This window comes from Antennarius striatus, chromosome 9 (genome assembly GCF_040054535.1).
Source record: "Antennarius striatus isolate MH-2024 chromosome 9, ASM4005453v1, whole genome shotgun sequence".
Taxonomy (NCBI): Eukaryota; Metazoa; Chordata; class Actinopteri; order Lophiiformes; family Antennariidae; genus Antennarius; species Antennarius striatus.
Window position 1 is genome coordinate 13,014,433 of NC_090784.1, and position 13,135 is coordinate 13,027,567.

General features: G+C 40.6%; 1 protein-coding gene across 1 annotated transcript; it reads right to left on the reverse strand.

Annotated features, from left to right (window-relative positions):
- Positions 1 to 237: 237 nt before the first annotated feature.
- tnxba (tenascin XBa) lies at positions 238 to 9,969 on the reverse strand. Its single transcript, XM_068323758.1, has 15 exons — positions 9,847 to 9,969; positions 7,600 to 8,771; positions 7,346 to 7,477; positions 6,004 to 7,257; positions 5,757 to 5,879; positions 5,523 to 5,666; positions 5,307 to 5,426; positions 5,070 to 5,225; positions 4,878 to 4,990; positions 4,647 to 4,779; positions 3,740 to 3,891; positions 3,556 to 3,652; positions 3,301 to 3,462; positions 2,652 to 2,815; positions 238 to 712 (listed from the first exon to the last, which is right to left on the reverse strand). The coding sequence occupies exons 2-15, from the start codon at positions 8,648 to 8,650 to the stop codon at positions 614 to 616; spliced, it is 3,900 nt and encodes a 1,299-aa protein (XP_068179859.1). The 5' UTR covers positions 8,651 to 8,771; positions 9,847 to 9,969; the 3' UTR covers positions 238 to 613.
- Between the last annotated feature and the right edge of the window lie 3,166 nt (positions 9,970 to 13,135).

Here is a 13,135-nt window from a genome sequence, read left to right on the forward strand (position 1 = left end):
GATAAGGTGAACACAACAAACCTAACAAGAGACAGCTAGATAAACTTGGCTGGAACTTGGTGAAGGGCAGGATAACACATGAAAGTTTTCCAGTGCTGACTGTGAATTGACTTCATTTGCCACTGCAATCACTCATTCCGACATTTGTTTATCTCACAGACAAGGAAAGAAACTATTATCCATTAAATGATATGGGTGTTTGATTTAGTTTCAGAAAAAAAACTCCACAACACAGACCCACATTACCCACATTTATTTCAATTGAGTGAGACAGTGCATATTTAGTTACAGTAGTAGTGGGGTGGCATACCATGTTGGTGCACAAGAGAAGGTATCAGAGACATAGGAAAAATGTGGTGAAAAAGAATGGACAGCAGAACAGTATGAAAAATGCTCCATTAACACACTTCTCTATTCTTTGTGTATATTTCCAGAAAAATTGTGCACTTTGAATCAAATGTACCGATAGCGTTCATCATAGCCATCAAAAACACTACACATGTAATTCCCGTTAGAAAGAGTAATGCAGCAGCTCTGATATCCACTGTCTTCTTTATTTCTGGAGCTGTAACTCTGTCAGATGTAAGGAGGGAGAACCCCTGATAACTGACATTTAGCCATGAGTTGCAGGAGAGAACCTTGATGGCCTGAATTTCATCTCAGTGAAGGGAATGGAGGCGTCTTTACCTTTCCAGTCTATCCAGACTATTCCCTGTATTGGAACAAAAAGGTAATTGTTTTTGTTATTGCACTTCATCAGAAAAGATAAAAAGAGAATTAATCTATGGCCGTATTTATTCAACTTTTTTTTTCTTCTCTTCTTCCTCCTCCTCTCGGCTTTTCCCTTCAGGGGTCGCCACAGCGAATCAGTTGCCTCCATCTAATCCTGTCTTCTGCATCCTCTTCTCTTACACCAACTACCTTCATGTCCTCTTTCACTACATCCATAAACCTCCTCTTTGGTCTTCCTCTAGGCCTCTTGCCTGGCAGTTCAAAACTCAGCATCCTTCTACCAATATATTCACTATCTCTCCTCTAGACATGTCCAAACCATTTCAGTCTGGCCTCTCTGACTTTATCTCCAAAACCTCTAACATGTGCTGTCCCTCTGATGTACTCATTCCTGATCCTATCCTTCCTGGTCACTGTCAAAGAGAACCTCAGCATCTTCATCTCTGCTACCTCCAGCTCTGTCTCCTGTCTTTTCCTCAGTGACACTCTCTCGAGACCAAACAACATCACTGGTCTCACTAGTTTTGTCCACTTTTCCTTTCATTTTAGCTGAAACTCTTCTATCACACATCACACCTGACACTTTTCCCCACCCGTTCCATCCTGCCTACAGTCGTTTCTTCACCTCTTCCACACTTTTCATTGCTCTGGACTGTTGACCCTAGTACTCAAAATCCTCCACCTTCTTGATCTCTTCTCCCTGTAACCTCACTCTTCCACTTGGGTTTCTCTCATTCACACACATGTACTCTGTCTTACTGCAGCTAACCTGCATTCCTCACATTTGTAGGACAAACCTTCGCCTCTCTATCTTCTCCTCCACCTGTTCCCTGCTCTCACTGCAGATCACGATGTCATCTGCAAATATCATAGCCCATGGACATTCTTGTCTAACCTCGTCTGTCAGCCTGTACATCACCATAGCAAACAAGAAGGGGCTCAGAGCTGATCCCTGATGCAGTCCCACCTCCACCTTGAACTCCTCTGTCACACCTACATCACACCTCACCACTGTCTTACAGTCCTCATACATGTCCTGCACTGCTCTAACATACTTCTCTGCCACTCCAGACTTCCTCATACAATACCACAGTTCCTCTCTGGGCACCCTGTCATACGCTTTCTCCAGATCTACAAAAAGACAATGCAGCTCCTTCTGGCCTTCTCTGTACTTCTCTATCAACATCCTCAAAGCAAATACCGCATCTGTAGTACTCTTTTTTGGCATGAAACTATACTGCTGCTCACAAATGCTCACATCTGCCCTTAGTCTAGCTTCAACTATTCTTTTTCATAACTTCATTGTATGGCTCATCATCTTTATTCCTCTCCTACTCCATTACTCTTCCTATCTACACCATGGTAGAACAACTTGAGCCCTGCTCCTAAAGTTCTAACCTTGCTACCTTTCCACCTCATCTCCTTGACACACAGTATTTCCACCTTCCTCCTCTGCATCATGTCAACCAACTCTCTACCTTTTCCTGTCATAGTTACAACATTCAACATCCCTACTCTCAGTCCTATACTCTTGGCATTCGTTTTCTCTCTTCCTACGAGCACACTTTCCTCCTCTCCTTCTTCAACAAACAGTAGTTCCACCGTCACCCGGTAGGTGAACAGCACTGATGGCGGTCGTTGTTAATCGGGATCTCGTCCGATCTGGTATGGATGTCATACCTTTGATTTGCATGTTTGATTTGGCAAAGTTTTTACGTTGGATGCCCTTCCTGACACAGCCCTCTATATTTATCCGGACTTGGGACCGGCAGAGTAAGACACTGGCTTGTGCCGTCTTGCAGCTACATTTTATTCACCACAAATGAAGTTCTAAATTAAACAGATGGTCAAAATGCAACAAAAAGTTTCTTCTTTTTTTTTAACACTTGTGTTAAAACTTGTGTGTATGTGTATTGTACCTGATTATTACTGTTGATTCCATGAAGACCATTCAGGTTGGTCTTGTAGCAATTCTTGTACCACCAGCCTCCCATGTATGCCCTAGAACAGTGGATTCCTAAAGGATCGGGGTCCTTGTCCCGGGTTGAGAATGGACGGCCATTGTGATACCTCATAGAATCACCTGAAAGAGATGCACTGTGTAGTCAGGCATTTACTGTGTAGTTTGTTGGTGTTTTGTTAGATTGCAAGATGAGATAACCTACTGATAAGGTCAGAGTTGGGACTTATGTGTATCTTTAGGAGTAGGAGACACTACAGACTTGTCATAGAAATATAAGAGTATTATGAGAATGCTAAAGGTAACACTGTGACTCAATGATACTCTCACTGCTTTGTGATATGTTGCTCCTTTATCATGAGCATGACACCGCTGTATAAAGTACTCCAGTCTAGAAATGATCATATTTAGAGAATAGTATTACACGTCCATCAGCTTCTTCAGCAGTATGGATACACATCACAGTTTGTCTCGACAAGTATTTTAAAGTAATGGACAGGCGTTCCTGATGATAGATTAATGGAGTAGGTAAAATCCCATTCACCATACTGTAGTTCATTCAGCACATGGTCAGAGATGTTAAAGTTTTGCAGTTGTTGTTTTTTTACCTGCAGTTCCAGTGTAGCCAGAAACTGTAAGAGTATAGTGCCTTTCCACTGAATCAACGGAGAAGTTGGCATAGTAAGCGTAAGCAGTATCATTTCCAGACTGCATATCCACTCTCAGACTCACAGGACCAATGCTGGTCAGGTTGTGAAGAAGCTCATTTCCTAATAATAGCAATAGTGACAAGTGAATAGTTCAACATCATTTTTGAAAATTGCAAAACAAAATTGAAAATGACAATTTGTTGCAAACTGTACCAAGCCAGAACTCTTCACTGAGGTTTCCAAAACCATTACTGTATTCATTCCACGTTCTGTAAAAATCTGTCTTCCCATTCATTCTTCTCTGGAACACCTAAAAACACATATAAAATTCTGTTGCTTAAATCCATTCAGACATTTGTCTAATTCAAAGTTTGGTTGAGATCATATCCTTTCTCACCGTCCAACCGCCTCCATCAGTCTCCATGTCACAGTAGACGTTGACTGCTCGTCCCTGTTTTCCTTTTGGATAGATAGTTACCTCTCCTGAATGCAGAGCTCCATTCAGCAGCTCCTGAGAGCACTCAGTAGGGAAAGGGAAACGTAGTTTGCCTGAGGAATGACAAGGAAGACAATTTTAAGTGATTAAGCCTAAGAATGTGATTAAGAAGAAGTGATTAAGCTTGAGACCTAAGTCGAAGAGAGAGGTTACAAGGAGAAGAGATCAAGAAGGTGGAGGATTTTAAGTACTTAGGGTCAACAGTAGAGAGCAATGGATAGTGTGGAAAAGAGGTGGAGAATCGTGTACAGACAGGATGGAACATGAGGAGGAAAGTGTCCGGTGTGATTTGTGATAAAATCTTTTCAGCTAAAATGAAAGGAAAGGTGTACAAAACTGTGGTGAGACCAGCAATGTTGTTTGGTCTAGAGACAGTGTCGCTGAGGAAAAGACAGGAGACAGAGCTGGAGGTAGCAGAGATGAAGATGCTGAGGTTCTCTTTGACAGTGACCAGGATGGGTAGGTTCAGGAATGAGTACATCAGAGGGACAGCACATGTTAGAGGTTTTGGAGGTAAAGTTAGAGAGACCAGGGTGAGGTGGTTTGGACATGTCCAGAGGAGAGATAGTGAATATATTGGTAGAAGAATGCTGAGTTTTGAGCTGCCAGGCAGGAGGCCTAGAGGAAGACCAAAGAGGAGATTTATGTAGTGAAAGAGGACATGAAGGTAGTTGGTGTGAGAGAAGAGGATGCAGAAGACAGGGTTAGATGGACGCAAGTGATTCACCGTGGCGACCCATGAAGAGAAAAGCCGAAAAGAGAAGAAGATTAAGCTTAAGAATGAACAAACACTGCAAAACTGAAATACTTGTGATGAATTCTGTGGTGACAATGGATGTGTAGTGTCCATCTCTTTCTCCTTGCACTAGGACAATATAACGTGACATTGGCAACAAGCCTGCCAGTTTATACTCTGTCACATATCCGTCCAGGATGATCTCCTATTGAATACACAGAAAAGCAAAGATGTTAATCCCTTGGGCAATTCTCTGAATACAGAGACTCTCTTGATATGCTGACATTCAATACTATTTCTCACCTGTGTCTCCTCTCCAGCTACTTGGTAGAGCAATCTGTAGCTGTGATAAACAACAGTGGAAGTTCTCCAGACTATTACTGCAGAGCGAGCACTCACTTCACTGGCTTTAACCACTGAGGAACAAACATAAACTTTGTAGACCTTATTTAGTAGACATGCATGATATTCCATAATTAATTCCTCTCTGCTCACCATTAGCGGTAGTAAATGTAGTTGAGATGGCCATACTCTGGAGACTGTCTTTATGGCTCAGGACTTTGACTGTGTACAAGGTGCCTCTCTGAAGGCCTCTTAACTGGTGTTCCACTGAGTTTCCAGACAGCATCACTGTGACTGTCACATTAGGAGCTGTTGGGAAAGAGGAGAATTAATAACGCTTACTCACTTGCTCTTTACCTGTAATTGCTAAGGTAATTATTCCATACTCACTCTTTGCGGACTCATAGCTTAGGATGAAGCGATCTACTTTCCCAAGACTGGGTGTCCATTGCAGCAAAGCTCTGGTATCTGTCACATTGACAACTTGTAGATGTGTTGGAGGGGCAGGAACTGCAGTCAAGAAACAGACCAAGTGTGTTTATTGGCGTTACCACAAGAAGACAAAACAGTATCTGCATATAAGAGTAAGCTTATCTTGCTGTGTACCTGTGGTGATAATGGAAGTGAGGCCATCACTCTGAGCTCTACCATGTGTAGCAGTTATAGTGATAATGTAGGAGGATCCAGCAGACAAGGTAGACAGAACCACATAAGACTGCTGAGACCCAACAGTCACAAAACGGCTCTCACCTAACAGAAGTACACATCACAAATATCAGGTTGAAACTTTTTAGGACTTCTTAGTAAACTGTTCATGATGACCAAAGTAACCCCCCAGACCTGTGACAATGTTGATGTATGTGACCCGGAAGCCTCCAAATGCTGTTTTTGGTTTGGCCCAGGAAACAGTGAGTGAAGACTCTGTAACATTGCTGAAAACCATTTCTGTGGCTGGCTCAGGACCTGGTGAAAGAGAACATGGGAAATGCTCAATGTATTCACTGTTCGTGGGACTGAACCATTCCTTGCTTGTATATTGGAGGAATTATGCATTCATTACAATGTAAAGTAGTCTAATATTACTTACCTGTCATTACAGTTACTCTATGAATCTTTGATCTTCTCTCAGCTGTAGAACCATAAATGTACAGGCCATATCCTGTGTTTGGACGAAGATTACTGAATTCAACAGAGCGTATACTGCCCGGGACTGACATTACGATTCTCTTAGTCTCAGCTTTGGCCCTAGATCCAACAGCCTTGTCAGAGACAGCAGTTGTGTTGGTGCTCTCACTGTGTACTTGTACATTAGTTGTGTTCTTGGTTGTGGAGGTTTTTCCTCCTTCAATAGCATCCTCCTCAAATTCCTCATGGGTGTCTTCGTTACCCTCTGTCTGAAGTTCTCTTCTGATTACAGTGAAGTTCTTGAACATCCCTTGCGATGCTGACCAAGTAACAGTGAAACTGTAGGAAGAGATGTTCACAACTTTTACAGACCCCAATCCAGAACCTCCCGTCCTCCTTGTACTGCCAGAGCCATGGGTAGTTGTTTTGTTCTGCAAAAGTCGAGCCTCGCCTGAAGTTGCTGCAATGGTTGCATTCACAAGATACTGACTCCTCTGTGTTACTTTTTCTTTTCCAATCTTGCCAGCTTCATTGTTTCTGATGTCAACAGACTGCACAGGTGGAGAGTCGACTTTGATTTTCTTTGTGTATTTTTGTCCTACTGACTCAGTAAAATTCTTTGCAGCTAGTGTAGATTGCTCTATAGTCTCTTTTCCAGCTTTGGTCTTGTTTGTCCCCTTGCCCTTAGACAGAATGGTCACAATTTTAGCTGTGTCATTTAATTTCTTCATGCCACGCTGGGTCACATTGATTTGTGGTTCATCCTTGAGTTGGTCAGGTTTAGGTTGTGTTTTACTGAAAGTTCCTTCCTTAACAACCTTCAGGTCAGGTTTTTGCTGGACCTTTTTAGACATCAGGACTGTTGTTTTGCCTTTGCGAACCTCTTCTTGCTTTCTTCCGTCGTGTTTCAACAGGACCTGAGCAACAGTTGGGCGACTGGTTCTTGTGACACTGGAGGGACTTTTAATGATTTGCTTTATTGGTTGTTTCTTAACAGAGGCTTCTAGCTTTGATTGTGTTTTAACAAGGTCTGCTTTAGCATCAGCCACTTTAGTTTTATTGTCAGTCTCTTTGGCCTGGGACCCCGTCTTCTGCTCCTTCTTCTGGATGAGTAAATGGTCCACTTTGGCAGTTTTCTCCTGTATGTTACCTTTGTCTTTGCTCGCCTGAAGGGACACTGTATCAACTGTTGCTCTGACCTTTCCTTTGGCAGCTTCTGAAATTTAAGAGTAAAGGTTTCAAACCATGAACAAGATGTTAGTTTAAATACAATACTTACTTTTTTTCAAAGTGTAAACTCTCACTTTTATTACACTCAGCTCCTTGTGAACATTTGCTGCAGTCTGGACCTATGAATCCATGTTCGCAGATACATTTCCCCTTCTCACATTCTCCATGGCCACTACAGTCTTTTGGACAATTTGCAGAACATGGACCTGGGCACCATCCCCACAAAAAAACAAACAAAACAAAGACAACCAAACAAGAGAAACAAATTAATAACTAATCCACAGCTCAATTGACCTTTGTAGAACAGAATAATGTATCAGAATCATACATTTGTCTTTGAGGGAGGACATCTCTCTTTCCAGTCGGGCCACACGTTCTTTTAGTGCAGTCATCTCAGAGTCACATTCCCCAGAACAACCACCAGGCAACAAGCTGATCTTGTGTGTCATCACTAAAGGTGTGCCCGGCTTCAGCTTCACCTCCTGCTCCTTGGTGTTGCTGGAGTCACATCCATCTCTGATGACCACATTGATTGGTTGTGCTGGAGCAGGTTTTTCTTTGGTGGTGGGAGCTTTGTTTACAGTGGTCTGATTGGCAGAGGATGTGACTTTATCTTTGACAGCTGTGGAACCTGCAGGTATAGCGGTTTGAGCCAATGTGGGGGCTGGCTTGTCTTTGGAGCCCTTCACATCACTAGTGGGGGGTGGTTTAGCTACAACAGTCTGATTGATGGAGGCTGTTGGCTTATTTTTGGTGGTTTTAGCACCACTGGCAGGAGCAGACTTTGGGGATGTTGACTGAACATTTTGAATTACAGTGGGGGCTGGTTTGTCTTTGGCAACACTCCCATTACCCGTTGAATGAGATTTCTTTGAAACAGTCTGATTCACCTCAGGTTGGAGTTTTTCTTTGGTGGTTTTAACACCGCTGGCTGGATCCAAATTTGTGGATGCTGATTGAAGATTTGGAGCAGCAGTTGGAGCAGGTTTATCTTTGTTAGATTTTCCTTCACTTGCTGAAAGGGATTTAGATGAAGCAGTTTGACTGACTGACACTGTATGCTTTTCTTTGTTTTGATTGGTGGCAGTGGGTGGGGTAGACTTTACTGTTGCTGACGGAGTGGTTTGAATTAGTGCTGGGCTGGCTTTGGTTTTGGTGTGAGAAAGAGTGGGTGAAACTGTCTGATTGACTGTGTTTGGCTTTAGGCTTGGACGAATGGTCTGTTTGGCAAAAGCAGCAGTGGTTTTTGGTTTCGAAAGGGTGAAAACAGCATTTGGATTGTTTGCATTGCTTCCTGTTGAGTTTCTTCTCTCATTGATTGTCAGCTGAAATGAGGGAAATGGGGTAATAAGGAGGAAAAGTCCTACAGTAAAGAGCATTTTGAGGCTGGGGCAGTGGCCAGAGAGGTTTCGCCTTTCGTGGATCTGTATGTTTAGTAGAGAAAATAATGAACTTTCTCAATATTTCTGCAACCACTTGGACAAGGGTTATAACTCTCCCCTAAAAAGAAAAAAAGAGAGAATTTAGTCTAATCTGATACACAAAAAAACCCAAACCCTAACCGGAAAATAGTTTTCCAACCCCTTTTCTAACCCTATGGAGACTTTTTTGTGTTGTGATCAAAAGTTTTGTGCATTGAAATCATTCAACATTTTAAGATATGTATTGGTTGTGGTTCTTGCTACATGTGTTTGTTTAATGTGACTTTTTTCCTAACATTTATTATACATATTCTTTGACATTCACCAATGCAAAAATATTAGAAACAAAGCAAGTATCATGAACACTGAAGTAGCAAAGTGCTTGATTTACTTAAACTGATTGTCCATGCAGACATTTGTGAAGCAGTGCATACTGTTACACTTTTAAAAGTGAAGAAGAAAATTTGTGTTTAAGAATAACAGCACTGTTCCAGGCAGTCATAACACTTAATTTAGTGGCATGCCAAATCAAGTCAAATAAAAGTTGGTTGATTTGAGGAAGGAAGAAAGTGACTTGAGCAGGAAATATAGTCTGCTGAGGAGACCAGAGGTAACAGAGCGTCACTGTATAGAACTCCGGGACACTGTACGTCTTTCACTACATTACATAATGTGCTGCACCCACTACTCATAAAAGAAAAATTCTTGGTTTTACATCAGTAGGAAATTAAATAAATTATGCAGAATGTCATTATCATAACACGCATTGCAACCCAACCAAGAAATCTTTAAGTGTTGCACTGTTTAACTATTTGTGAATAGTATTTATTAAATCATTGCTGCTTTTTACCTATAGTATATGCATTGTCACACTAATCCCTCATTTTTATAAGTAAGATAATGAAATTTAAGACATATTAAGGTGATTTTCAGAAGGTCTGAGAGCACACTACTAGATATTGTATGCACAAAAAAATGAAAATTTTTGCCACTCACACTAACTGTACCTGTTTCAGGTCATTCAATAACAAAAGCACATGAGTATGCCCTTCAAGTGTATTCAAGCTCCCACTTACCTCTGCTCCAAAATGGTATTTTAATATGATGTGATATCAACAGGCAGTTTAGACAAGTCAAGCTGGAAATGAACTTACCAAAGCAGTGATTCAGTTCTTGACTTTATTTCTGTCTTTGCGTCAATCCCTCCATTGGAAAAGCTTGCACAGACTTGCTGGATATGATCTGAGAGGAAAGAGGTGAGAGAAAGGACCACCACTAGAAAGGAGCAGAGTGATAAAGTCTGCTCCTACTTAAGGACCCCCCTCCTTCTCCACGCCTAGTGGTCCCACTCTCTCAACCACCATGGAAATGTTTCTATTGGACTTACAAAATGAGTGGCATTTTTACACTGATTTCTGCATCAGATATCCTCTTCATATACTTCTTTCTTTCTTATTTAGTGCTTTGCAATTTTTCTCGAAATTTTCGAGTTGATTTTACAAATTTGCTCATCCAGTTCATAAATCAGTGCTTTTTTGTTCATATATAGATGACACATTGCCTTTAGCTTCTTGTGTCTAATCTAATATTTAATGTGATTAGGCTTCTAGTTTAGGTTCCAGACTCCACTTTTAAACTGCAGTTTCTTCCATGACGAATATTGTAAAAACAGTCGGCATGATACACCTTTGCAGGACTGGCAGTTATTTCAGTAGGTGCTGTATGTAACCTCACTTATACCAGACTTTGCTAAACCCTTAAACACAGCTTTGATTGACTAAAGTTGTGGTCTAAGAATCATGATTCAGCTGGAATACATAGCATAACACTGTAGGTATTCAGTGCTGACTCTGAGGGACAGGAACCTCTGACTATATGAATTGAATGCTTGTTGGAAGTAATGAGATGTAACTACGTGGGAGTTATGTAAGTTACCAAAACTCCACCAGATCTGAGGAATGCTCTGTGAAGGCTCCGAATCACCGACAAAATGGCCACCCACCATCACCTTTTGTAAACCACATGAAGACAAGTATATCAAAGATGCAGAGCAAACAGGCCATAAGTGATATTTACCTAATTTTACAGGAGAAAAAAAACAAAGGTCTATATCACTGAAGGTTTGTCTATATGTCTATACATATTCACACAACACAAAGCATAGTCAGACTATAAATTTTAAATTCAGTACTAATAAATTCTCAACTCATATTAAAAGTTAGGAAAGCATGAGGACAAACTATTCAGATGTAATATTCAATTAAAAAATGGAACAGCCCTAATATGTGTGATGACTAATCCTTTAGGAATCCAAAGTGTGTACTGCCTGATTTGTATGTGACCAAATCTATTTTTACAGTAATGTCATATACCTGTATTATTAATATGCATTTTTTTGTCTATATCACATTGTGAAACTGAAAGATATTAACATTAGAATGTATTATATAATAAATTGACCAGTAATGTATTTATTATTTTTAAGGAGTTAAAAAATAGGGGAGGTAGGATTTTCCTCTCTCGCATTATGTTTAATTCACACATAGATTTACATCAATGCTGGTACATTAGTGGATGAAGCATTACGAGACTGTAATTAGAGGCAAGGTGGCATAAACAGACAGTGGAATCATAGAACAATACACATTTGGCTCTACTGATGACATCGCTGAAGATAAAGAGCAGCTAATAACTTGGCAAGATCAACATGTTAAGACAAAAGAAGGAAGACATCTGAATGTCCATTGTAGACACACATATGTATGAACATATACTATTCATATGTTCAAAAGCCAAACTAAGGTCTTAGTTAGTGATTGGTATGTAAATGCAGTGAAATGTAATTGCAGCCTAATTACTGTGTTCTTTTCAAGTTTATGTCAGAATGACGTGGCAGGGTGGCAGTGGGCCACCCTGCCACGTAAAGGACCTTTACACTAAACTGGCTACATGTATTTAAAGCCAACATTAATAATATTTTTATATTACTTGTGTGTGCAAAAGTGACTTGCCACTTGTAAAATTATATGCTGTGGAAAAAAACCAACTGTAATAAGTCATCTGATATGAATTGAAAAACAAAAGGTAATTGTGAGTGTACTGTGGACCCCTGAGTGGGTGGTCCCCCTCCATCAGTGCTTCCATCTGCTGGTAACATTAAGCATCATCTTAGCCTTGACTCCCTTCCTTTTTTCACCATAGACCACCCTCAATCTGCTGACCCTGTGTTGGCCTTTGGAATGAGAGCTGCAGAAACACCTTCGGCAAATGAGACTAATGCACACCTAACAAAATACACCTGGTTGTACATTTCACAACCACCCCAGCTAGTTTCACAACTGATGATCAAGCAACTTTGGTATGTGAGAAGACGCATGCACTCGTGGAATATGTGACCATTACAGTAAGTTCCTTATTAAATCCAAAAGTTTAAAAGAACAAAACTCACTACCATCAACCTTTGTTAAGATAAAAAAATTCACAATCTTGCACAATATATAAACATACTTTCTTTGGCTATGTCAAGGTATCGATTAACTTGAAAAGGCAACATTAAAAAGAAACTTTTTCTGAATGTGTCCTTGCTATTGGCTCCTATTGGTGTCCTAAAGTAATCCGAAGTCTGCATATTTATTTACCTTTCATTGGTTCACATTTAATGAAATGTCTAATGGCAAAAGCTGAAACAGTGCAAGCATTGATCAGGCTGTGATTGAAGTGATGGTCAGTACTCCCATGTTGCTTACATTGGACTGGGCCTCAGAGATTAGAATAATATAGGCACATAAGCCCTTGCTTGTTCCTCACCTCTCCACCCAGCCCCCCCTTCTACTGCAATGCTCCCTCCCACTCTTCCTCATTTTATCCCATTACCTTTCTTTGCATCTCCTAAACTCTTATTCGATTTTTAATTATATAAGTGTATCTAATTATACTTTAGTATCTTCTGCAGTATGTGGCAAAATTAGTGTACATTTGAGAAGAAAACTTTATCCTATGAGGTGATGACTTTCATCGTGTAACAACACTGGAGGCAAGTGTTATGCCATTTTATGTGTATGCACTCATCTAAGTTAAAACCACATCACCTCTCCTCTCTACCTCATCTTGTAGATGTTAGGTAAGGGGTGGGTGAAAGTAACTTTGAGGGGGGTTGCTTTCAGTACAGAGCCCCTTCTTACATCCTTTACTGCCAGTGAAAGGAATAAAACTACTAATTTTAAATGTAATCAGCAGGAGCGCTAAATCGAAGCAGTACACCAAATTGAATAACACTATTTTAAAAACAGACATGAAAGAATGGATGATAGTTTTGCCAAGCAGTGTTTGTCTTTTCTCTGTTACTCTGTTACAATCCTTTGACAATTATTACCTCAGTAAACATGTATCTTCTCAGTGCAAAAACAAACACTTTAGCACTATAAAAACCAAACATAAGAGGTG

Bases quoted from the DNA above. Each gene is read 5' to 3' on its own strand.
- tnxba (XM_068323758.1), bottom strand. From the start codon at position 8,650: ATGCTCTTTACTGTAGGACTTTTCCTCCTTATTACCCCATTTCCCTCA. The intron at 7,478-7,599 runs GTATGATTCTGA...GATGGTGCCCAG, and splicing joins GTCCTCCCTCAAAGACAAAT to GTCCATGTTCTGCAAATTGT. The intron at 2,816-3,300 runs GTAAAAAAACAA...CATCTCTTTCAG, and splicing joins TGGCTACACTGGAACTGCAG to GTGATTCTATGAGGTATCAC.